Consider the following 26864-nt stretch of genomic DNA (forward strand, 5'->3'; position numbering starts at 1 on the left):
CCACAAACTGCACAGCATGGCCAGAAAAAAAAAAGTTTGTTTAAAAAAAATATTGTGGGAATTCCCTGGTGGTCCAGTGGCTAAGACTCTGTGCTCCTAATTCAGAAGGCCCGTGTTCGATCCCTGGTCAGGAAACTATATCCCGCATGCCACGACTAAGAGTTCGCGTGCTGCAGCTGAGGATCCCACACGCTGCAACTAAAGGTCCCACATGCTGCAATTAGGACGCAGTGCAGCCAAATAAATAAATATTTTAAAAAATATATCGTTATTTTCTGAATTCTTAACTGTTTTTTTTTTTTTTGGTTTTTTTGCTGCACCACGCAGCTTGTAGGATCTTACTTCCCTGATCAGGGATTGAACCCAGGCCCCTGAGTGAAAGGGCTGAGTCCTAACAACTGGACCGACAGGGAATTCCCTGTTCTACTCTATATAATTTCTTTAGTTATAGTCTGGTGCTTTGAACAGTGAACAAAAATTCTTTATTGATAAGGTGAGATTTAATTACGTGCAGGTACACAGAAACTCGCTTGTTCAACCTTCAACTCCTTTCTAGCAAGTCTTCCTGAAGCGTAGAGGCTGGAAAGCTATAAACTACATTTCCCAGATTCCTTTTTGCAGTTAAGGGTGTTCGATGTCCTTTAGGTTCTTTCCAATCAGATGCACTAAAGCGAGCCTTTACTTTGGAGCCACGTCCTGTGGGAAGGGAAGCAGGTGAGCCTGCGTGGAAGGTGGTGGAGGTGGACATGGAGCTGGCAGCCTCACTCAGCAGTTCCTGATCCCAGCACAGGCAACAGCAATGTGATGCTCCAGTTCTGCAGTGAGGTTTTGGGACATATTTCGGAAGATCGGGTAATTATTCTGTGAGCTACCTATATACCTCAATAAACCCTGTGAGTTTTAAACCACCTTGAGTGAATTCTGTTGCTTGTAGTCAAGAGCTGACCACTTCACATTTTAATTACATTTCCTTTAACATAGTCATGTTTCTGGTTTCTTCAGTTTTATAGCAATATATCCTTCCTCAATTGCTTTTCTAAGCCGAGACAATGTCCCCTGTATATAGTTAAATGCTATTTAAAAAGTCAGGGGCTTCCCTGGTGGCGCAGTGGTTGGGAGTCCGCCTGCCAATGCAGGGGACACGGGTTCGTGCCCCGGTCCGGGAAGATCCCACATGCCGCGGAGCGGCTGGGCCCGTGAGCCATGGCCGCTAAGCCTGCGCGTCTGGAGCCTGTGGTCCGCAACGGGAGAGGCCACAGCAGTGAGAGGCCCATGTACCGCAAAAAAAAAAAAAAAAAAAAAAAAAAAAAGTCAAACCACTATGGCAATTGTTTTAGGATACAGCTATAATTTTATTACAAAACCATTCTTTTGGCATTAGTTGGTTACAGTGATAGCAAGATACTGTGAGTGTGGCAGAGCAGCTCTAATGTAACAACTGCACTCCCTGCTTTCTGAACTGAAATGTAAGTGACTCACATCCTTCACATACGCGTTGCCTGCAAACATTAACGCTGCAAATCCTGACACATACACCGTTTAGGGCAGTTGCTGCTAAGGGGTTACAGTGAATGCTGAAAGGCTACCAAGTTCCTCTGGGGACTTCCTGTTTCTCCTCCCTCCCCTGAATCACTCTGCTTAACAAGAATCAAATCACTCAGAACCAGTCTGAACAGCATTAGCACCCCAGGAGCATCACACTGGGTTCATGTTAAAAAGCAGTGCCCGTGTAATGTACGTTTCACACCACAGGCAAAGGGGATGATCGCTCTGGTTTTTAACTCCTGCGTTAGAGTCTCTTAGAAAAATAAAAGCATCCCATCAAGGTCTTCTAGATGGTGTTATTGCTGTACATTCGTAGGTGGGTCACTTTCTGTGCTGTGTTTGCTTTGAAGGGATCTTCCAATATATCTCCAATATTCCTTTCTTATAGTGTCCTTTTCTTTAGCTAGGATTTCACATAACTGAAAATGAACAACAAAAATTCATTAAAGGAAATGTGTAATTCAATCCCTTGGGCAAATGCATTTGGACTAGTACAGTTTCATTCAGGTCGTGATCAAATGAGATACACCACTAGAGTCACATACTATGTGCACTAGTGATATGGGTGTCACCCTAAACAGCAGAATAGCCCTGCACGGAATTCTGAGTGGCTGTGTTGAAAGGGGCATGAATACTCGTGTCGCTGGGCAGACCCAGCTTTGAGACTCCAAGAAGAAATCGCTGAGTCCTGCCAGCTTACCTCTAATGCTTTATTAAGAATGTCCTCCTTGTTGTCACATTGGTTTTCTAGCATGTCTTCATAGATGTCCACGAGAAAGGCAATTAGGTAGGGGGAACTGTGACTTGGTTGTAAATCAAGTAATTGATTTAACAGGTTGGGATACTTGGAAAGACCACGATCCTGCAAAATCCTAAAAAAAAAAAAAAAAAAATTATTCCCAATTTTTAGAGGGAAGAACAAAAATAGTAGAAAGATCAAGAGAAAATGACCCCTGTAATATAAGCAAGAAAAGGAAACATTTTGAATGAGGTTGAAATGAAATGAAATTTTTAAATTAAATGTGAGCTTTATCATACATAATTAAGAGCTGGGTAAAATTAGCTAAAAAGAATAATGAAGTTTAAAAATAATCATTTGTAAGTCAAACTGCAACATACAAAATTAAAGGAAAAAAACTCCCTTTTCTTAAAATTAAAAGTGAAGGAAAAAAACAGGAGAGACATTTCTGTGTCTTGAGATGGTTATTCATCCCTTTAGCTCTCCAGATATTATAGGCCCCAACCTCTGACAGATCTCCAAATGTGACTGAGCTCCATGCTTTGTGCATTTTGGGCCTGTTTCCTTGGAGACCCTTAAGTTTGACAAGGAGCCAGGTGATGTCAGTGGCAAGAGAAACCTTGCTGATTTAAGGAGTGAGACTTGTAACAGGAGATCTCCGGAAATGACAACAGAAAGGGTGGCTATGTGTCTGTGCAATCTGTTTCTAAGTGATCTGTCTTGTCTTCCCGTGATCCTGAGCTGAACAGAAACTGGTGTGTGTGTTCCGTTCTGTGACATAAAGACCCCAGGATTCATAAATGCAGTTAAAATTGTGTCACTGTCTACTCATGGACTATTCTAAAAACTGTGCTGGTATGTGCCTGGGAGGTTAAGGAAAGGGTAGAAGGTACTGTTCTTAGGTGTTATCATAACGCTATTACACTTCTGCTCTTAGATCCAGAAAAATGGAAAATTCTTTAGTGTCCTTTTGGAATCTGATTATGGAACATATTCCAAGATGACTCATGTTAGCAGGTTAAAAAAAAAAAGCAAAAACAACCTCTTACCCTTTCAAATAGTTCCAAGCACTTTCATTATGTGGTACTAGTTTGATCATTTCCAGAGTGTACCTGTAAGAAAAAGACCACAAATAAACGTGTATAACTCTGCAAGAGCAGTGCAATAATGAGAAACAGTCTTCCTATGGTGGTGGCAGAGCCTGGACATGAGCTTTCACTTATCTCTGCTGGTGGACTTGGTACCTCCCTAGGTTATATCTGAGTTAGAGACTCCCTCGTGGCTGCAATGGTCAATTCTTATTTACAAAGTAATACGAAGGCTCAGTTCACAAATGGAAAAGAAGTTAATGTTGGAGACTGCCCTCTGAAGGAGATGTCAGCTACAACAAGGAGACTGTCCTTTTTTCACTGAAGCAATCTTGGGGAAAATGTCTAAGATCTACTTATGCCAGAAAAATCATTACTCATTGAAAAAGGAGAACTAAATAATCCTGGAAGCTATAATAAAAAACAGACAAGCATGGAGATTATATAGACAAAGAATAAAAATAAGAAACCAACAACAGCATATTTCTTATATTCCAAAACAAGAGTACCTGCAAACTATGGTGTTATTCCATTCCAAATGGACGCTCCCTACTTTTCTCTTCCCCTTAACCAGATTATTAATTGTAATTTAGATCCAGTTACAAAAAATTCCAAGGGAGTTACAGAACTTTGCTTCACTATACACTTGCTCAAATTAGTGACTGACTAAAGTTTAGTAATCTTAGTTTTGTTGCAGTGCTGTTTTAACAGCATTTTTTTTCACAGAAAGTAATAATAAACTCATTCAGCATTATGAAAATTATGAATATTATAAAGAAAGAAGCCTGGAGAAGAGAGTTAAGATAGGACACTAGATTGGAGACTGTGTGTGTGTGCTTTTTAAAAATTTAAATCACCAGAACTCTATATATAGAACAGATAAAATTAGAGCCAACTGCCCTGATCCAAGCAGAAGTAAGGGCAAGGGAGATGAAAGGCAGATGTACCATGAAATCAGCTCTTCCTAGGAGCTGTTGAAACAACTTTTATAATTAAAATATGACTATGATCTCATCAGGCTATAAAGATAATAAACATATTCAAATTTCAAACAAGACACTGAGACAAATTAGACAAAGTCAGAAAAGAGGTTTATGGATAGAATATAGAAATTCATGCCAATTCAGAAATTTCTAGATCTTATAACAGCATTTTGTATGCTACAGCAGTTTTCAACTGGGGGTGATTTGGGCTGGGGTGGGGTCTACTACTGAGATATAGGGCATAAAGGCTGAGAATGGAGCCACACATGCTGTAATGCACAGGACAACAAAGACTCATTGGCCCAAACCCTGCACGAGAGTAACATGGCATCTGGGGACTGTTATCTAAAATTTAATGAGATAGTTTTAAAATAAAGCTTCCTAGACACCATGAAATCTGAGTTCTTCTCAATCTACAGTAGCAACAATATTTTAAGAAACTTAAGCCTCTACAGTAGCAACAATATTTTAAGAAACTTAAGCCACTACAAAGTAAAGGTTTACTATACACCAGGGGCCCCCAACCCCCAGGCCGTGGACCACTCCCCATCGCTCACATTACCACCCAAACCATTCCCGCCACAGCCCCACCCCATCCCCGGTCCGTGAAAGAACTGTCTTCCACGAAACCAGTCCCTGGTGCCAAAAAGCTTGGGGACCGCTGCTATACACTATATTATTCGTAAATTTATCATTATAGGTTTCACCTAAGTATTCTGTCCTATTACTTCCATGAGGGTAGGATTGGGGCAATCTTGATCTTTGCTGTATCCCAACGCCTTTATGCCCTGTATCTCAGTAGTAACATGAGACATGGTAGGCACACAAATATTCTTTTAATGAGTGAACAAGCGAAGATTACTAACTGGACTTCTCTCTCTAATACAGCACGATCATTGTAGCCCATGGTGTTAGAAATTACGAAGTATCTTTGGTTCCAGACAGAGTTATTTCTCACATCCTCTTTGAGAAGTTGGTCTACATAATGCAGCTCATTATCCCAAAGTTTAAATTCCTAAAAGAAAATACAAAATAAAACATCCAATTAGAAATGTCCTATCATCTATTAACAACAAAAATAAATAAATAAAACTTCAGCAAAGCTAAGCAGGTAGAAATGAAGACATGGACTCATCACATATTTGGAGAGGGATGCTGAAGGTCAAGGAAATGGCGGGGCAAGAGAAGTCATCAAAGACAGAGGAATGGCGATGAGGAAGGAAAAATGAGGAAGTGAGAGTGAACACCCAGAGTGGCTGTCATTCAGGAGCATCTTGTGGAAAACAATTTAGATACCAAGCAGCATGTTTTAACTTTGACCCAAGAACTACTCTAAAGAATTAAATCAAAAGAAAGAAAAAAAAAAGCATATCTAACTAAATGCTTATGCATTGTTTACAGTAAAAATGTGGAAGGAAAAAACCAAACTCAGTGATAAGACAATGATTAACTGTACTACTGTATATTAATTTGATGTGATTTGACATTATTACATATATTAAGTAAAAGGGAAGTATTCAAAAATGCTAAAATACATGTAGATAAATATACAATTGGATTTAGATATAAATTTTTACATTACAAAGCTGTTTTAATTTAAAAAATTATGGAGAGAACAAAGACAATTTGAAAAAGGAGTAAAAGGTCAAAACGTACAAATGCCACAAAAGTTGGGGATGTTAACTATGAAAAAGCTAACGGAGATACATTGCTTATTTGATACTAGCAAAAAACTAGAATTTCATAAAAAAAAAACTAAATGTCTTTAGAAAATGTATTCCTTTAATCAAATTAGGAAAAGTTTAAATTTTTAAGCAATAAATTTTTTGGTGAAATACTCTTGGTATAATGAACAGTGCAGAAAGTAGCAATCCCTGGAAAAAATTCACTGGACACAACACTACAATTGTTTGCTGGAATAAATAAAAATGCCCAGAGTGGGAGTTATAACTATTTTTTCTTTTTTTTTTAAAGATTTTTTTGATGTGGACCAATTTTTAAAAGTCATCATTGAATTTGTTACAATATTGCTTCTGTTTTATGTTTTGTTTTTTGGCCCCAAGGTATGGGGGATCTTAGCTCCCTGAACAGGATCGAACTTGCACCCCCTGCATTGTAAGGCAAAATCTTAACCAGTGGACTGCCAGGGAAGTCCCATAACTGTTTTCTTCTATTCAGGACTTAGCATAAAATTTTAACAAGTGGGCAGAAATAAAATATACAACAGTTAACTGTAAAATCATATTTCAAAGTTTAAGCATGCAAAACCTTAATATGTAATATGTCCTTGTTAATTAAAATAACACAGCTGTATAAAAAATTTACAACTACTTTTTCTATTCAATTTGCTAGCAAATACATGACTCAAGTTCAATCCAAAAAGTATTTAAAAAGTCACTATTATTATTCTTTAATGTGAAGTTACTCACCAACATATCCAAAGAGATTATAAAGGTTAACCAACATGAAGGATGTCAGGTTTAATTAAGTATCTAATAATTCTTAATAATTATATATTGTTTGTAATGATTTACATGTGTGTTTAAGTATACTACAATTTAATAGTAATTAAATTATTTAATTCAGTTAAAAAAATAAAAATCTGTAAAACACAAGAAAGGCAATACCTGAATAACCCATTGTCGATGTTGCCAGGCGTGATAATTCTTTGCATCCTGATTAAGAATATCAGCAATAAACTCAAGCTCCTGAGATGGGTCTCTCAGCCATTCCACTAGCACTCGCCTATGATGCCTAAAGTCAAGAGAAGAAGTTTTGTGTTAATTTACCCCAAAACGAAAGTATCCGCTGCATGTGTTAGGTGATGTGGAGGGACACTCAAGAAACAGCAATTTATCTCTAATTCTCAAGACTCTACTAGAAAGAAAAGGTACTACAGAATAAACACTATGAGAAAAAATTTCAGAACACTAAGTAACAGCTGAGAAACATAAAACAGTGATTTGCACGTAAAATGAAACCAGATAATAAGAGCTTAAAGAAGGTTTATCTCAAGCTAAATCTGAAAGTACAGTAATCTCTTGACAACCACAATACCGTGTGAAAGAATTTTTCAACATGCCCAGATGTCACAGTGAGATTATGGGAAATGTGATACTATTTTATCAAGTATGGAAGCCCCTCTGGTTATCAACATGCTGTCAGTTTTCCTTAAGTCCTAAGTGCCACCATTCAAGCAACTTCTATTCCACCAGTTTGTGGGCAGAATGGAATTCACTTCTTGTCTGGCAAGTAGCTATGACAAGTTGCAAGTCTGTCGAAAGAGGAGTTTCTGTACCAGGAAAATACTTCTAAGAGTTCTCTACTGGGTTCTATTTTTATAATTTTCTTTAGCTGAAATATTTATAAAAATCTATTAGTGAAAATGTTCTAAAATTCACTGTGGTGATGGCTGCATATATATACCCCTTAAATGGGTAAATAGTATGATATGTGAATTATATCTCAGTGAAGCTGTTTTTTAAAAAAACCCATTAGTACTCATTATACTAAAAGTGCGCAGGGATGATGGGGGAAAGGGGAAAGATTTAATGCTTAATGGGTGACCTATTCTACATGCATGGAAAATTTAAAAATTCATCTTAGAGAATATTAAGGCAAGAAACTACCAAGAGGAAGATCCTAGAGGGAACGGTTTCCAAATAATTTAAGAAGTCTTCCAAGTCAGTGAGCACAGTAATAATTTATTTTTCCAGGTTACTGGTAAATTCTATAATTCAGGAAAAACTTAAGAATTAGGTCCTCCAGTGTGTCAAAATGACTTCTCAGAAAAAAATACTAAGAAGCTCTCTCTGATGTTCTATGATTTAAAGAGTATTAATTAAATACAGGGGTTTGATCTTACAGCATAAGTTTTCATAGTGAATTTAATAAAAAGTGACGTGGCATACAGGATTTGCATTACTTTTACTATACTAGTTATGATAGCAACTAGCGGAGTGGGCAATTTAAAATGTACCGTAATTAAAAACTGCTAGGTTTCCAACAGCAACTGCTCTGGGTTTCTTTTTTTCTTTTTAAATTTTTAAAATTTTATTTATTTTTGGTTGTGTTGGGTCTTCATTGCTGCACACGGGCTTTCTCTAGGTGCGGCGAGCGGGGTCTACTCTTCGTTCCAGTGCATGGGCTTCTCATTGCAGTGGCTTCTCTTGTTGCGGAGCACGGGCTCTAGGCATGTGGGCTTCAGTAGTTGCAGCACGTGGGCTCAGTAGTTGTGGCATACAGGCTCTAGAGCGCAGGCTCAGCTGCTGTGGTGCACGGGCTTAGCTGCTCCGTGGCATGTGGGATCTTCCCGGACCAAGACTCGAACCTGTGTCTTCCGTATTGGCAGGTGGATTCTTATCCACTGAGCCACCAGGGAAGCCCACTCTGGGTGTCTTGTATTTTGTTTTTCATAACGATAGGTGACAACGTGTTAATGACAGTATCTGCAGCGTCCAGAAAAAGAAGCTACTTCTCTTCAGCAAAAACTAGATGTAATCAAATGCTGAGAATGCTTGTGATGTCTGGATTTTTTTTTTCTTTTAAGATAAAATGGTACATAGTTTATATATCTCTTCAAGTACTTTTCTGGATTTTCTTTTGGCCACAACACACAGCTTGTGGGATCTCAGTTCCCCGACCAGGTACTGAACCTGGGCCACGGCAGTGGAAGCGCTGAATCCTAACCACTAGACCACCAGGGAACTCCCTTCTGGAGCTATAACCTCCAAATATTTATATAAAAGCACCTTAATTCCGAAGAGTCAATGCCTTTTAAATGAGGGACTGAAACTCTCTAGCTAATCACTTTTGTCAATAAAACAGCTCTTTCATAAGGCAATTTCTCAGGAATGCAACCATCATGCACTTACAAAGAAAGAAGCTACACAGGTAAAGTTGTTTAAAATTCTACAAATGGAAATCCACAACAGCTAGCACTTCCATGCTTTGCCAAATGTTCAGTTACTCACTGTCAGATCTATTATGTTCTAATTCTTTGAAAATTAAGTATCTACTTATGGTTTGTACTCCTTAACGACCGTATTTGATCATGCAGATTATTATTAGCCAACTGGGCCAGAGAGCAGTTCACTCTCCGCATGTGTCCACAGCTGGGGAGCTGTTCCTTCTCCTAAGGCTAACCTATGTGTTGGATCTCTTCCCAACTCCAAGCAAGCCCTTGCTCTATCCCCCTTTTCTCCAGAATTCTCACCTTCTCTCTTTCTAGTAACTCTCCCCACACCATGAAGTCTTTGCCACTTTGGAAAAACAAAACCCAAAGACACAGCCCTGACTAGCTGCTTGCTCCGTCTTCTCTCTCATCAGCGATTCAAGCACTGCTCCGTGGCTCATTTCCTCTTCCCACCCCTGCCCTGCCCCACCCCTGGTGGGAGGACTGCTCGTGCCAAGACCAGTCACTGGCAACTGCCTAACTTAAAAATCCCACCGGTCATCTCTAGCCCTTGCTCTCCTCGACCTCTCAGCAGCAGCTGATACTGCCATCCACCCCTTTCTTCTTGAAACTCTCCCTTCTCTTGGTTTCTGTGAGGACACTAGCTTCTGGTTTCCTTCCTCAGTCGTCCTGGACCACCTCTCTGCCTGACACTGATGCCCACCAGTGTTCTGTCCCCAACCTTCTCTAATTCTCCTTGAGCATCCTCATCCAGAGCTGTGACTGCCACTCCAGAGAAGCATTTTTCAGTCACTTACTGGACAACTGGACAACTTTACACAGGTTTTCCATAAGCACATCAAGTTCTACTTTTCTAGTACTGAATCCACCCTCCTTTCGCAAAAATGTGCTGCTTTGTTTGCCAAAATTCCCCAAGTGGTCAGCACCACCATTCACCCAATGGTCAAGCCAAAAATATAGACATCATTCTTCTCTGTCACTCCCCTGATAAGTTTAACTTCAAAGCCTGTTGCTTCTGCCTCCAAAACCTCTCTCACATCTACCCTTCTCTCTCCCATACCCTACCACACTCCCCCCTGGCTCCCACACTGCCAGTGGCCCACCAGAACTGTGAGCCTGTTCCGCTATCCTCCACCCTGCTGTCAGGGTAAAGCTCCTGAGACACAAATCTAATCATACTACTTCCTTAATTAAAATTTGTCAGGAGGTCTCCACTGCAGCTAAGATCAATCCCCAAACCCTTACCAACGTTCATAAGGCCCTTTATGATCTCGTCCTAGGGCCCCCAAATGTACTCTAATCACATGGAATTACATGCAGTTCCCAGAGTGCACCAAGCTCTTTCATGCCTCTTCTCCCCGGAATATTCTCTTTGCCTCAGCAGTCTTTCTTCTCAGAAATCATCCTTAAATCTCAGGCATAAAGACAGGGTGTGTGTGCTAGTCATTACCCGGGAAAAACATCCAGTGGAGGAAAGCCCTGCATGAAGAGCAGGCAGTCAGTGGCACAGAAGTGGAGACAGCTCTTGACGGTCACCACGCTGCTGCTTCTCCTTCACCATGACCACGGCAACGCCACCTCCTCCACCTCCTCTTCCTCGACCGCCACCTCCATCACCACAGTCGCTACCATTCATGGGGGGCTCACTAAATGCTGGGTACTGTCCGGACTCTTTCTTTCCTATTTGTTCTCGGTCCTCCTGTTCCCTAACTTCTCTTTTCCCCCACTGTGTCCTGCTCCCCCATCCTCTTGTCTAAGCTAAGTTAGGGGCTTAATTTTTAGAACAAATACACACTGTAAAAAACCCTAACATTATATTTTTCACACTGCTCTGTAAAATAACTGGTTTTATTATTTGCTTTCCCTTTTAGATGGTGTCGCATTCATTTTTGTACCCCCAACATCAATAAGAAATTTTTAATAAACAAATGAATAAAAGATGAAATACCAGAGAGTCATTTTATAACACACTGAATAGAAACATTTTTTCAGATTTTTCACTCAATTTTTTTCCTGACTCTAGTACTACAAATGGTGCTAATGTCGAAGTCTGAAATAATTACGGCAGCAAACATTTGAGTGTTAACTATGGGTCAAGCACCACTTCAAGCACTAAACATAAAGTTATCTCAGGTACTCCCAACAACACCGTTAAGCCTGGTGACATTAGCTCCAATGCAAGCACTGTAATCATAAAGAAAAAACAATTCCCTATGGTTTCGTCACCCATTGGCAGGTACTATTAGCATAGTGACTTATTTCCTTCCTATTTTCATCTTACCAAACTTGATAGTTTTTGGGCTGTTCCTCAATTATTGCCGTGATGTAGTTCATTTCCTCATGTAGATCCTTTTGAAGTGACTTTAAGAGAACTCTCCGAAAATGCCTACAGCAAACATCAAGCATCCAAAGTCTCATTACTCCACATAAATTGCCCAGCCACAGTATCAAATGAAGTCACAAGACAACAACATAGACACATTTTTGGTAGGTATTCTATATAACCAGTAATTTAGCAACTTAACTGCTTGTCGTTGTCCAAACTCATACAACTATCTGATGAACAGAAGAATAAGGCATTTTGAAGCAAAATAGTGAAAGGCAGCAAATGTGAGACAGAAGAAAAGACAACCAACAAATGATTATTTCCAGGTAATACTCTGGTTACTAGTGTTCTATTACACAAGAATCAAAAACATCTCTTTCCCCATATGGTATAAGCTGTTCATTTAGATACATTACTCATATAATAAATTAATTTCATTACAAACATTATCATATATTTTATTTTTAGAACCACCCTAAAAATGTTACTTATAAATAAGTTTCTCTTTAATTTTTTCACAGGTGAAGTCAAACCATTAAAAAAACCTTTTCCCTAAAGACATGATTAGTTCTAGTCTATTTTCACTTCAAAATTTCAAAATATTCCAACTCAATATATAATGAGACAAAAAACTACTTTATTTTTTTATTTTCTTTTTTTTAATACATCTTTATCGGAGCATAATTGCTTCACAATACTATGTTCGTTTCTGCTGTATAACAAAGCGAATCAGCCATATGTATACATATATCCTCATATCCCCTCCTTCGTGAGCCTCCCTCCACCCTCCCCATCCCACCCCTCTAGGTGGTCTCAAAGCACCAAGCTGATCTCCCTGTGCTATGCTGCTGCTTCCCACTAGCTATCTATTTTACATTTGGTAGTGTACATGTCGATGTTACTTTCACTTTGCCCCAGTTTCCCGACCACCCCGTGTCCTCAAGTCCATTTCTATGTTTACGATTTTATTCCTGCCCTGCCACTAGGTTCAGCAGTACCATTTTTTTTTGATTCCATATATATGTGTTAGCATACGGTATTTGTTTTTCTCTGACTTACTTCACTTTGTATGACAGACTCTAGGTCCATCCACCTCACTAAAAATAACTCAATTTCGTTCCTTTTTATGGCTGAGTAATATTGCATTGTATATATGTGCCACATCTTCTTTATCCATTCATCTGTCGAGGAACATTTAGGTTGCTTCCATGTCGTGGCTATTCTAAATAGTGCTGCAATGAACATTGTGGTACATGTCTCTTTTTGAATTATGGTTTTCTCAGGGTATATGTCCAATAGTGGGATTGTTGGATCACACGGTAGTTCTATTTTTAGTTTTTTAAGGAACCTCTATACTGTTCTCCATAGTGGTTGTATCAATTTACCTTCCCACTAACAGTGCAGGAGGGTTCCCTTTCACCACACCCTTTCCAGCATTTACTATTTCTAGATTTTTTGATAATGGCCATTCTGACTGGTGTGAGGTGATACCTCACTGTAGTTTTGATTTGTACTTTGCTAATAATTAGTGATGCTGAGCATCTTTTATGTGCCTCTTGGCCATCTGTACATCTTCTTTGGGGAAATGTCTATTTAAGTCTTCCACGCATTTTTTTTTTTTTTTTTTTTTTTTTTTTTTGCGGTACGCGGGCCTGTCACTGTTGTGGCCTCTCCCATTGTGGAGCACAGGCTCTGGACGCGCAGGCTCAGCGGCCATGGCTCACGGGCCCAGGCGCTCCGTGGCATGTGGGATCTTCCCAGACCGGGGCACGAACCCGTGTCCCCTGCATTGGCAGGTAGACCCTCGACCACTGAGCCACCAGGGAAGCCCTTCCACGCATTTTTTAATTGGGTTGTTTGTTTTTCGATATTGAGCTCCATGAGCTCTTTGTATATTTTGGAGATTAATCCTTTGTCCATTGTTTAATTTGCAAATATTTTCTTCCATTCTGAGGGCTGTCTTTTCGTCTTGATTAGGTTTCCTTTGCTGTGCAAAAGCTTTTAACTTTAATTAGGTCCCATTTGTTTATTTTTGTTTTTATCTTCATTACTCTTAGGAGGTGGGACAAAAAAGATCTTGCTGTGTTTTATGTCAAAGAGTGTTTTTCCTATGTTTTCCTCTAAGAGTTTTAGAGTGTCTGGTCTTACATTTAGGTCTTTAATCCATTTTGAGTTTATTTTTGTGTATGGTGTTAAGGAGTGTTCTGATTTCATTCTTTTACATGTAGCTGTCCAGTTTTCACAGCACCACTTATTGAAGAGGCTGTCTTTTCTCCACTCTATGTTCTTGCCTCCTTTGTCATAGATTAGGTGACTATATGTGCATGGGTTTATCTCTGGCCTTTATATCCTGTTCCATTGATCTATATTTCTGTTTTTGTGCCAGTACCACACTGTCTTGATTACTCTAGCTTTGTAGTATAGTTTGAAGTCAGGGAGCTTGATTCTTACAGCTCTGTTTTTCTTTCTCAAGATTGCTTTGGCTATTCGGGGTCTTTTGTGTTTCCATACAAATAGTAAAATTTTTTGCACTAATTCTGTAAAGAATGCCATTGATAGTTTGATAGGGATTGCACTGAATCTGTAGATTGCTTTGGGTAGTATAGTCATTTTCACAATATTGATTCTTCCAATCCAAGAACATGGTATATTTCTCCATCTGTTCACATCATCTTTGATTTCTTTCATCAGTGCTTTATAGTTTTCTGAGTAGAAGTATTTTGCCCCCTTAGGTAGGTTTATTCCTAGGTATTTTATTCTTTTTGTTGCAATGGTAAATGGGATTGTTTCCAGAAATGGGTTTGCCCATTTTCTGGAGAGTTTTTGTAAATGGGTGTTGAATTTTGTCAAAAGCTTTTTCTTTTTCTGCATCGATTGAGATGATCATATACTTTTTTATTCTTTAATTTGTTAATATGGTGTGTCACATTGATTGATCTGCGTATACTGAAGAAACCTTGCATCCCTGGGATAAATCCCACTAGCTCATGGTGTATGATCCTTTTAATACGTTGTTGGATCCTGTTTGTTAGTATTTTGTTGAGGATTTTTGTGGCTGTGTTCGTCAGTGATATTGCTCCATAATTTACTTTTTTTGTGATATCTTTTTCTGGTTTTGGTATCAGGGTGATGGTGGCTTCGTAGAATGAATTTGCGAGTGTTCCTCCCTCTATAATATTTTGGAAGAGTTTGAGAAGGATGGGTGTTAGCTCTTCTCTAAATGTTTGATACAATTCACCTGTGAAGCCATCTGGCCCTGGACTTTTGTTTGTTGGAAGATTTTTAATTACAGTTTCAATTTCATTACTTGCAGTAGGTCTGTTTATATTTTCTAATTCTTCCTAGTTCTTTCTTGGAAAATTGTACCTTTCCAAGAATTTGTCCATTTCTTCATGGTTGTCCATTTTTCTGGCATATAGTTGTTTGTAGTAGTCCCTTATAATCCTTTGTATTTCTGTGGTGTCCGTTGTGATTTCTTCTTTTTCGTTTCTAATTTTATTGATTTGCATCCCCTCCCTTTTTTTCTTGGTGAGTCTGGCTAAGGGTTTATCAATTTTGTTTATCTTCTCAAAGAACTAGCTTTTAGTTTTACTGATCTTTGCTATAGTTTTCTTCATTCCTATTTCATTTATTTCTGCTCTGATATTTATGATTTCTTTCCTTCTACTGACTTTGGGTTTTCTTTGTTCTTCTTTCTCTACTTCCTTTAGGTGTAGGGTTAGATTGTTTGAGACTTTTCTTGTTTCTTGAGGTGAGATTGCTCAATCTTTTGCTGCGTCCCATAGGTTTTTGGTTGTGTTTCTGTTGTCATTTGTTTCTATGTATTTTTTTATTTCTTCTTTGATTTCTTCAGTGATTTCTTGGTTATTTAGTAGTGCACTGTTTAGCCTCCATGTATTTGTGTTTTTTACAGTCTTTTTCCTATAACTGATTTCCAGTCTCATAGCATTGTGGTCAGAAAAGATGCTTGATATGCTTTCAATTTTCTTAAATTTTCCGAGGCTTGATTTGTGACCCATGATGTGATCTATCCTGGAGAATGTTCTGTGTGCACCTGTAAAAAAAGTGTATTCTGCCACTTTTGGGTGCAATGTTCTATAAATATCAATTAAATCTATCTGGTCTATTGTGTCATTTAACGCTTGTGTTTCTTTATTTTCTATTTGGATGATCTGTCCATTGGTAAGTGGGTTGTTAAAGTCCCCTATTATTATTGTATTACTGTCGATTTCTCCTTTCCTGGTTGTTAGCATTTGCCTTATGTATTGAGGTGCTCCTATGTTGGGTGCATAAACATTTATAATTGTTATATCTTCTTCTTGGATTAATCCCTTGATCATTATGTAGTGTCCTTCCTTATGTCTTGTAACAGTCTTTATTTTCAAGTCTATTTTATCTGATATGAGTATTGCTACTGCAGCTTTCTTTTGATTTCCATTTGCACGCAATATGTTTTTCCATCCCCTCACTTTCCACCTGTACGTGTCCCTACATCTGAAGTGCGTCTCTTGTAGACAGCATATATATGGATCTTGTTTTTGTATCTATTCAGCCAGTCTGTGTCTCTTGGTTGGGGCATTTAATCCATTTACATTCAAGGTTATTATCGATATGTATATTCCTATTACCATTTTCTTAATTGTTTTGGGTTTGTTTTTGTAGGTCTTTTTCTTCTCTTGTGTTTCCCGCCTAGAGAAGTTTCTTTAGCATTTGTTGTAAAGCTGGTTTTGTGGTACTGAATTCTCTTAGCTTTTGCTTGTCTGAAAAGCTTTTAATTTCTCCATCAAACCTGAATAAGATCATTGCTGGACAGAGCAGTCTTGGTTGTAGGTTTTTGTCTTTCATCACTTCAAGTATACCTTGCCACTCCCTTCTGGTTTGCAGAGTTTGTGCTGAAAAATCAGCTGTTAACCTTTTGGGGATTCCATTGTATGTTATTTTTGTTTTTCCCTTGCTGCTTTTAATATTTTTTCTTTGTATTTAATTTTTGTTAGTTTTAGTATGTCTTGGTGTTTCTCCTAGGGTTTATCCTGTACGGGACTCTCTGTGTTTCCTGGACTTAGGTGACTATTTCCTTTCCCACGTTAGGGAAGTTTTCCACTATAATCTCTTCAAATATTTTCTCAGACCACTTCTTTTACTCTTCTTCTTCTGGGACCCCTATAATTTGAATGTTGGTGCGTTTAGTGTTGTCCCAGAGCTATCTGAGATTGTCTTCAATTCTTTTCATTCTTTTTTCTTTATTCTGTTCCTCGGCAGTTATTTCCACCATTTTATCTTCCAGCTCACTTATTCGTTCTTCTGCCTCAGTTATTCTGTTATTGATTCCTTCTAGTGTATTTTTCATTTCAATTGTGTTGTTCATCTCTGTTTCTCTGTTCTTTAGTTCTTCTAGATCTTTGTTAAACATTTCTTGTATTTTCTCAATCAGGGCCTCCATTTTATTTCTGAGATTCTGAATCATCTTTACTATCATTACTGTGAATTTTTTTTTCAGGTAGATTGCCTATTTCCTCTTCATTTATTTGGTCTTATGTTTTTAACTTGCTCCTTCACCTGTGATATATATTTAGCAGTCTCATTTTTTTTTTTTGATGGTGGGATTGTGCTCCTGTCTTACTTGTTCTTTGGCCTGAGGCGTCCAACACTGGAGTTTGTTGGCTGTTGGGTAGGGCTGGGTCTTGGTGCCGAGATGAGGACCTCTGGGAGACCTCACCGCAATGAATATTCCCTGGGGTCTGAGGTGCTCTGTTAGTCCAGTGGTTCAGACTCGGAACTCCTACCACAGGAGCTTCAGTCCTACCCCTGGCTCAAGCACCAAGATTTTGAAAGCTGCGCAGAGCAGCAAAAAAAAAAAAAAAAAAAAAAAATAAGAAGAAAGAGTAAAAAATAAAATTAGACTAGGAAACTAACAGGTATGTTAGAAAGAGTATAAAAATAAAAATATAGATGAAACAACCGTAAGGTAAAACAGAATCACAACAGTAAACAAGAGCAGAAGGGAAAAAAAAAACAAGAGCAGAAGGAAGGAAAAAAAAAGGTAGAAAAGGCCTTGGCTATGGAGGGTGGGGCCTAAGCAAGGGTGAGGTTTGGGCAGTGGGTGGGGCCTATGCTTAGGACTCACACAGCTGGAAAAGGCCCTGGGGGTGTGTGTGTGTGGGGGTGGGGCTTAGGCTCAATGGAACAGAAGGGGCCCAGGCCTGCCTCTGGTCTCAGAGGACGGGGGACCCGGCCTGGGAGCCCAGCTGGCTTCCTGGGCCCAAGTGGGCGGGGCAAACACCCTCTGCTCCTCTCCTGCTCCTGCCGTCCCGGAGGGCCCCTCCTGCTGCCTCTCCTCCTCTCCCTCGGCCTCCCTCCTATGCCTCCAAGACCCATGCATCCTGGAGGGGGCTTTGGAGGGCGGGAGACCCGGCCTGGGAGCCCAGCAGGCTTCCCAGGCTCAAGTGAGTAGGGCAAATGCTGGGCACTCTGCCCGCTCCAATCCGAGCCCCCGAGGGTCCCTCCAGGCATAGGAACCCCTCCCCTCTCAGCCACCCCTCAGGGGCGCTGGTCCTGTCTGGCCTCCACTTCTCCTCCCTGCTCAGTCCCCCCACGTCCTACCGGTTCACTTGGGGGTTCCTCCCATCTCCTTGGGCTTCGAGGTCCCCCACCAGTGTCTGGCAAGCGCCCTAGTTGTGGGGAGATGCCAACTCTGTGTCTTCCCATACCGCCATCTTGACTCCAACCCCCCAAAAAACTACTTTATAAGTTATCTCTTAAAATGAAATGCTAAATAGAGGAAATGACAGTATTCCTCTATTATAATTAGTTTAAAGAAAATAAGGCTTCACAGAGCACATACACATACAGGCAGCCTGGTTCATATGGGTAATTTCAGGTATACTGTTTTTAAGAAAACAGCAAATAAACTTAGGAAATTTTAAATGCATTCTAAGTTGCTCTGAGCTGTGTACAGTCAGGAATTTCTTACAAGCTAAAAATGTGCACATTAGAGACATAAAGTGATGGACGAGCACCCTAACAGCTCTAGATAATCCTACTAAAATGACAGTAAAGAAATAAAAAGGGTATAAATCCACAAGGATGAGGGGATACCACAGCAACTGGAAGAGGTCAACAAAACGATGGAAAATGGTAAGCTGATAAGTTTTGACTGACTTAGAAAACCAGAAAGTGCTAAAAACCTGTCAACTGAGGAAGAAAGGTTCAGAAATCAGATGTATCAGGTATTTCCAAAACTGGAAGTCAAGGGTGGGGCTGAAAACATTTTAAAATGTAGACAGAGTCCTCAGCAGCCAAGATCCTTCCTCCAACCCTGAGCAGAGAGGTGACAACATCTCCCAACCTGGGTGTGTGTGTCTGTCTGTCTGTCTTTTTCTTCCTCACACAGAGCTCCTAAAACCCTTGTAAATTCCTGAGTGATAAGAGCACTCGGGCATCCCTTCTACTGAGGTGATTCTGGTCGGGCTCCTGGATGGCTCCTGGTCACCAGAAAGACCAAGCCTTGATTAGAAACTTGGAATGTTCAGCCCCACCTCCCATCTTCCAGACAGGAGAGAAGGGCTGGAAATGGAGTTAATAATCGATCGTGTCCACGTGAGGAAGCCACCATTAAATCCCAACAGTAGGGGATTTAGAGAGCTTCCAGGTGGGTGAACACATCCATGTACCAGGAGGGTGATGCACCTCAACCCCACAGGAACAGAAGCTCCTGTGCTCGGGACCCTCCCAGATGTCACCCTATGCACCTTTTCATCTGGCTGTGCATCTCTGTGTTTTATCATATCATTTAATAAACTGGTAAACATAAGTAAGTGTTTCACTGAGTTCTGTGAGCTGCTCTAGCAAATCAGTTGAACCCAAGGAGGGAATTGTGGAACCTCTGATTTATGGCCCACCAGTCAGAAGCACAGGATGTGCGACTGGCATTGGGGTGGGGCAGGCTTGTGGGACCGAGCCCTTAACCTGTGGGATCTGACGTTACCTCCAGGTAGACAGTGTTAGAATTGAGTTAAACTGTAGGACACCCAGGTGGTGTCACAGGGCACTGCCTGGTAGGGGAAAAATCCCACACACATTCAGTGACTAGAAGCGCCAGAAGTGAAGTGTTTTGTGGAAGTAAAGAAAACACATAGGAGAAGGAGGACTAGGGTTTTCTTAAAAAGCCTGGGCAGCAGACAAGTGGCTTTATTTTCTGGAAAAATCCAAAGCAGAAAGAAATACCAGACATAGCAGAAGGCAGGGTGAGGTAAAGGCTGGAAACAAGGAAATTTAACGCTGATACACTGAATAGCTGAGATGCCCCCCACCCCTGTCTTCCCCTGCCAGAACTGACCCCCAGAACTGTGGCAGCCAAATGTACATTCTTCAGACAGCTCTTCTTCAGAGAAACAAAGTAGTCAAGAGAAAAGACCCAGAAATACTGACATATGAAGACGTCAAACAAAGCAGTCATGCCTCCACACTAACTTCATGGTAAACCCCTCTCGGTGACAAGTCCTGCAACACGCAGGGATGCCAAATCATTTTCCTGCTTCCACTGTAAGTATGAAAGGAGAGCCAAGAACTTACCATTCATTTGAGAAAAATGTTTACATTAAAGAGACCAAAACAAATAAACAGAAAAATGAAAACATATCCCACCCATGAAATAAACAAGATGCTATTAAATAAGAATACTCAGAGAAGATAAAAAGAGCTCTTGTAAATTAAAAATGAGTGCAGATAGGTTAGAAGATAAAGCTGAAAAAAATCTCAAAAGTAAATAAAAACAGATAAAAGTAAGAAAAGACAACCTCAGAAGTACAACATGCAACTAAAAGGCATTCCAGAGAGAGCCAACAGAAGAAAGAGAGAAGACATTATCAAAAGAACATATAAAAAAAAAAATTTCCCAAAGCTAAAGAAAAGGTTAAAACGAAGGAATGGGAATCTTCTCAATAGAGGCTGAAAGAAACAGAAAGACAGTTTTAAAAATCTAACGGAGAATGATTTCCAATCTAGAATTCTATCACTAAAGCTCGAAGAGACTGAAGACACTTTTAAATTTACGAAACCTCAGTAACAATTTCCATCACAGCCTTCTAAGAGTTTTCTTCTATTCAAGGATCTGGTCTATAAAATGAGAGTAAAGCAGGAAAGAGAAAGATGTGGGATCTAGGAAACAGGGACCTGACACAGGAAAGAGCTATGGACCAGACACACGGTGCCCAAGTCCTTGGAGAAGAAAGGAAGGAACTGAAGGGTTACCTGCTGTGCTCAACAGTAACGTGACATTCTACATGAGCAGAGAGTCAGGGAGACAGATAACTTGCTGGTAAAAAGAGAACAAAACTAAATAAAAAAGCCAATCTGTTAAAGGAAATATAAATATATGATGAAATGTGGGTCTGCATGAACCATGAACTGATTACTGTGATGGAGACAGTATAGGAGACTGAACTCTGTATCTTCCATAGCAGGAGTAATGTGTAAAGTGAAAAAATTAAAAATAATCAAGCATATGATTTAGAATATAGAGGTGATTTTAAGAAAAAACACCTAGGAATTGTTGCCTCCGGGGAGTGGGACTCTGTAATGAGAAGGAATAGAGCAGAGATTGCTATTTTTCGTTCAGTCTCTGACTTTTAAACTCATATGTGAATTGTTATTTTGATAAAAATTATCATTAAGAAAAAAGTCATCCAAACTAAAACCTGCGACATTCAGACAGGGAATATTAACGAGGTGTCTTACTTACCACACTGTGTAATTGGCTGCATTTAACTCGATAGCATCTCTGGTTAGTTTAAAAGCTCTTTCACTTCTCTCGTCACGCTGCAGGACAGCCCGGAAATAATCATAAACATCCTGAACTAGAAACAGAGCACACAACTGCATTAGGATGGTCTTTCTTGTTTAAAACAACCACTATAGTACAAAATGTTGTTTTACTCTATGAGGAAGATACTTTATCGTATGTATACGATTTATAACAATACGCAAAAGAAAGAAAATCCATGACTATGACTGCCACCCTGATAACTTGTGTCACAGCCAGGATGCACGTACGGGGGTTGATGCCTGACTCCAGATCCCCCAGAGACCTTATGCATTAAAGAAAAATTAAGAGTGCATATATCCAAATATATTCACTTAGCTGTTTTTCTCACATTTTATTCTGATCAGTTTTTTTTAACTGAAAAAGTAATATACACAATGATAAAAAACTCAAACAGTACAAAAAGGTTCATGCTAAGTTTCCATTCCACTAAATTCCCAGTTCTTCTCCCCAGAAGCAACTGTGGAGTGATTCTAATGTATCCTTCCAAATATATCCTATGCACACAAAAGTACATGTTCTAATTCCATCTTCTCATTTTTTTTTTTTTTAATACAAATGAGATCACATCCCATTCTAATGTCCTGGGCCTTGCTTTTTTCACTCATACATTATTCAAGGTCGTATAAACTAGTAAATATCTCTATGGAAAACCACTTGGTAATATCTATTAAAAATTAAAAACTGGGGACTTCTCTGGTGGTGCAGTGGTTAAGAATCCGCCTGCCAATGCACGGCACACGGGTTCGAGCCCTGGTCTGGGAAGATCCCACATGCTGCAGAGCAACTGAGCACGTGTGCCACAACTACTGAGCCTGAGCTCAAGAGTCCGCGCGTCACAACTACTGAAGCCTGCATGCCTAGAGCCTGCAAGCCACAACTACTGAGCCCATGAGCCACAACTTACTGAAGCCCACAGGCCTCGAGCCCGTGCTCCACAACAAGAGAAGCCACCGCAATGAGAAGCCCATGCACCGCAACGAAGAGTAGCCCCCGCTCGCCACAACTAGAGAAAGCCCGTGCACAGCAACAAAGACCCAACACAGCCAAAAATAAAGTGTTTCTCTAAAAAATAAATAAATAAATAAAAACTGACTACTCATTGACCTAACAATTCCAGTTCCAGTAAGTTTTCTTACAAATATACTCCTGTATGTGCCCAAAGCATCCAAGGAAATTTACATAAGAAATAAAGAAATGAAAACTGGAAACAACTGAAATTTCCATGAGTAAAGAATGGGTTAAGTCCACGGTACACCCATACAACAAAATCCTATGCAGCTATTAGTAACGAGGCTGGTCTGTTATGTACTGAAATGGAACAACTGCTAAGACAGGTTGTTGAGTGAAAAACATAAGGTGCAGAGCAGCAGCTATTCGTTTAGTTAAAAATATATGCTTATTTATGAACATACGAGTTTGAGGAACAAGTTGAGAAGATGACATAATTTTCAACCACATTCCCCATTACAAAGTTTACTACATTTTTCAAACAGTTGCACAGCATTTCGTTGTATGGGCACTCTATACCTAACTCGTCCCCTATAAATGAATGTTTAAATTGTTTTCATTCTTTCACTGTCCTATCATGGTATGTTTCTGCACACACGTGCAAATTCAGTACATCTGTAGGATGAATTCCTACAAGCGGAATTACTGGATCAAGGTTACGTGCACTGTTGATGCTGACAGACAGTGCCAAATTAACCTCTCAAAAAAGGTCTGTTCAATATATAGTCCCTCCAAGAATGTATGAATACACCGATTTTTTTCCACATCCTCACTGACAGAGTATCAAAACTTCTGATCTTTGCCAATCTCTTAACTGAAGGAACTTAGACCTTTACAAATATTAACCTATTTTACTCTCATTTCCACAAGAGAAACAGGCTTAAGAGAGATTAACAAGTTCACATGGCCCAGTGTACTTTGGAGACAGAAGTTAAACCCCAATCTAGTCTGACACCAAAGCACACACTGCTAATCACAATGCTCATTTCACTGCAGCTGAAATGCCTTCACATCACAGCACAGGTTAACATAGAGAACAGACTAAGGCCCTAAACAGACTACTAAAGAAACCCAGGTGTTAAATACTCCTCAATACTTGTTTTTCCACAATTAAAAATTTATGTGGACATGCTATGCTATTTTTCTTTAATTTTTATTTATTATTTATTTGGCTGCGTCAGGTCTTAGTTGCAGCATGTGGGATTTCATTGCGGCATGCGGGATCTTTTGTTGCAGTGCATGGGCTCTTCGTTGTGGTGCGTGGGCCTCTAATTGTGGTGTGTGGTCTCCAGAGCGCATGGGCTCAGTAGTTGCAGCGCGCAGGCTCTCTAGTTGTGGCGCATAGGCTCCAGAACATGCGGGCTCAGTAGTTGTGGCGTGTGGGCTCCAGAGTGCAAGGGCTTGGTAGTTGTGGAGCACGGGCTCAGTAGCTGTGGCGCATGGGCTTAGTTGCCCCACGGCACGTGGGTATGTTCCCTGACCAGGGATCGAACCTGCATCCCCTGCATCGGAAGGTAGATTCTTAACCACTGGACCACCAGGAAAGTCCTGCTATTTTTTCTTATAGCATATAAATTTCCAGTTACTGACAGGGTTCACAAACTTTTAGGAGGTCAATATGCATGAATACAATGTCAATATATCCTGATTTGCCTAACCATTCTGCTACTACTGGTTGTTTTCAATTTTGTTTTATAAAAATCACTACCTTAAGCATCCAATGACCTTTCATTAAAAAATTGTAAAAATTAAATATACAATACACACATGTATTTATGTGTGTGCATGCAAGCACACATGGGTATGTATAGTTTCATTAGACTACAACCCAAAAAAGAAATTATCAGAGGAGAGCATGAATAATTATAGCTCTTTCTGAACATACAAAGGTCATCTACTCCTAAATACTATCTTTAAAATGCTGAATTTAATTTATACCAGAGTAAAATTTAGAAACAATATAAATGGTAAATAACTATGGAATATTATGTGGTCATTAAGAACCAAGCTCCCAAATATTTTAAAATGTGTAACAAAATGCTTATAACATGTTAACTCTATATACAATGTATAAACACATTATTTTATATTCACACATGCACACATACATAGTATAAACCTAACTCTGTGGAAACATATTTTCCGAGGAGTGGAAGGCTATACACCAAATGTTAACAGTGGTTAGTTCTGGATGATTATACTCTTCTTTTGATGTTAACATCTTCAAATTTTTCTTCGATGAGCATGCGTTACTTTAAAAAATATTTTTTTTTGGCTGCACTGGGTCTCCGCTGTGGCGTGTGGGCTTTCTCTAGTTGAGGCGAGCAGGGCCTACTCTTCATTGTGGTGCGCAGACTTCTCACTGCGGTGGCTTCTCCTGTTGCAGAGCACGGGCTCTAGGCGCGTGGGCTTCAGTAGTTGTGGCACATGGGCTTAGTTGCTCTGTGGCATGTGGGATCTTCCCAGACCAGGGCTTGAACCCATGTCCCCTGCATTGGCAAGGTGGATTTTTTTTTTTTTTTTTTCGGTACGCAGGCCTCTCACTGTTGCGGGCTCTCCCGTTGCAGAGCACAGGCTCCGGATGCACAGGCCCAGCGGCCATGGCTCACGGGCCTAGCTGCTCCGCGGCATGTGGGATCCTCCCAGACCGGGGCACGAACCTGCGTCCCCTGCATCAGCAGGCGAACTCTCAACCACTGCGCCACCAGGGAAGCCCAGCAAGGTGGATTCTTAACCACTGCGCCACCAGGGAAGTCCTCCAAAATATTTTTAATTAAAAAGAAATACATGTTCCGGGAGTCAGCCTGGAGGGCACAGAACACCATGCGCCCGCTTGGCCGCGCCATCCGGGTAGGGACGTGCACGGCCCTGGTCCCCCAGCCAGCCTGCCTGGGACTGGGGCGCAGCCCAGTGGCTCCCCGCCCGCTCCTCTCTCCTCATGCAGCCCCTCCGTACGATCCCTGGCGTGAGGCGGCCGAGCTGAGGCGCTGAGAGAAAAGGGAAATTGCAAAGCTCATCTACAACCAGATCGACAGCATATTTTTTTTAGGACTCAAGAATCAACATTGGGCTATTTCCTAAGATTAAACCATGAAAGCCCACTTGGAGGCTGCACAGCCATCTGCACACTTGAACCTGAAAATGGACTTTTTTCATCGGGGAGATCTCGTTCTTCAGCTAAATCATCAGAAGTGGTGAGAAGAAAAGATCCCTACCCGACCAAACTCCTCCAGACAAATTAAATCAGTCCAGCGAGGAATGGAGCTGTACAGATCATTGGCCAGATGACCATCTTCTGCTTGCACCGCCACTGAGCCATCCCTCTAGGACTGCCACCTACATGCAGGTTGCACCCAGTGCAAGGCATCCAGCTAAGGCAGGGAATGGAAGCTGAAATCCTACCGCATTCACCAAGCCGAGTTTATTGGTGCATGGCCGTGTCTGCCCAGACGATGTGGCTCCTTTTTCAAATTTTCGCCAACGCACCCTGTATGGGCTAGTGGCATGTCTGACCACGCCACTCTCATATCCCAGTCCTACCCGGAATTCTATTCCTTACCTCAGATGGATTCAAGATTTTCATGAACAAGTTAGGTTTCTTCCAAAAGATGAAATATTTGACCCAAATTGAAATTAATTTCATAGGTAAAGCTCAAAATATTACCATAGATGTGAATTATGTATGTATTTATGTATACACGTATATACAGTTATGTAGATACATATGTCTATGTATCAGAAGTTAGCACAACTTAAATTTGGTAAATGTTTAATATAAAACTATTTTGAGTATTCAAAAAAAAAAAGAAAAGAAAGAAATACATGCTCTTTGTAAACACTGCAAACAATATAAAAGTACATGAAGTCTCCCATATCCAGTGCTACTCCCCAGTGCACTGGATCTGTATCACTGGTAATGGCTGTTACCAGTTGATATGTCTCTCCAGACATTTTTCTAAGCAAATAAATGTAATCTTGCTCTTGTTTTTTAATGAAGTTGGCATAACACTTTCATTCTGCTTTTCATTTTGGCATTTCCCCTCAGTGATATGTTCTTCCATGCCTGTGTATACACATCTACATCATTCTTGTTTCACTTCCATACAGTGGGCCTGGCCTAATTTACATGTCAATGCTATTTTTTTGCAGAACAGATTTCTATAAGTGGGACTAGGATACTCAGTCTTAGGGCTATATGACCCTATATAATTTAGGGTCATAAATAAATTTGGGATTATATAAATAGAATTTTATATTCATTAGATTTTTTGATATTAAAAGTCTGTTAATTAAAAATTACAAATTTAATATACTGTCATACTCAAAGTGTCTAAAACTTATGTGCCTTTTTTTCACTCAACACTGTTTCTGCAATCTGTCCCTATTATAACAGATCTAGATCCTCTTATTGGTTATGTAGCACACAGCTGTATGACA

The 26864-nt window shown here is 40.1% G+C and overlaps 1 protein-coding gene across 2 annotated transcripts in view; it reads right to left on the reverse strand.

Annotated features, from left to right (window-relative positions):
- Positions 1–1084: 1084 nt before the first annotated feature.
- FNTA (farnesyltransferase, CAAX box, subunit alpha) overlaps positions 1085–26864 on the reverse strand; it is a 30438-nt gene continuing 4658 nt past the window's right edge. Inside the window, exons 3-9 of one of the 2 annotated variants that reach the window (XM_079908936.1) lie at positions 21336–21450; positions 11552–11656; positions 6983–7109; positions 5222–5370; positions 3334–3396; positions 2246–2417; positions 1087–1964 (exon numbers count right to left, since the gene is read on the reverse strand). In XM_079908936.1, coding sequence (XP_079765062.1) covers positions 1842–1964; positions 2246–2417; positions 3334–3396; positions 5222–5370; positions 6983–7109; positions 11552–11656; positions 21336–21450 — 854 coding nt within the window. In that variant the 3' untranslated portion in view covers positions 1087–1841. Of the gene's footprint in view, positions 1965–2245; positions 2418–3333; positions 3397–5221; positions 5371–6982; positions 7110–11551; positions 11657–21335; positions 21451–26864 lie in introns of both variants that reach the window. The other variant, XM_079908935.1, reaches the window with a different exon arrangement.

The sequence above is a fragment of the Stenella coeruleoalba genome, assembly GCF_951394435.1.
Source record: "Stenella coeruleoalba genome assembly, chromosome: 21".
In the NCBI taxonomy this organism is placed as follows: domain Eukaryota; kingdom Metazoa; phylum Chordata; class Mammalia; order Artiodactyla; family Delphinidae; genus Stenella; species Stenella coeruleoalba.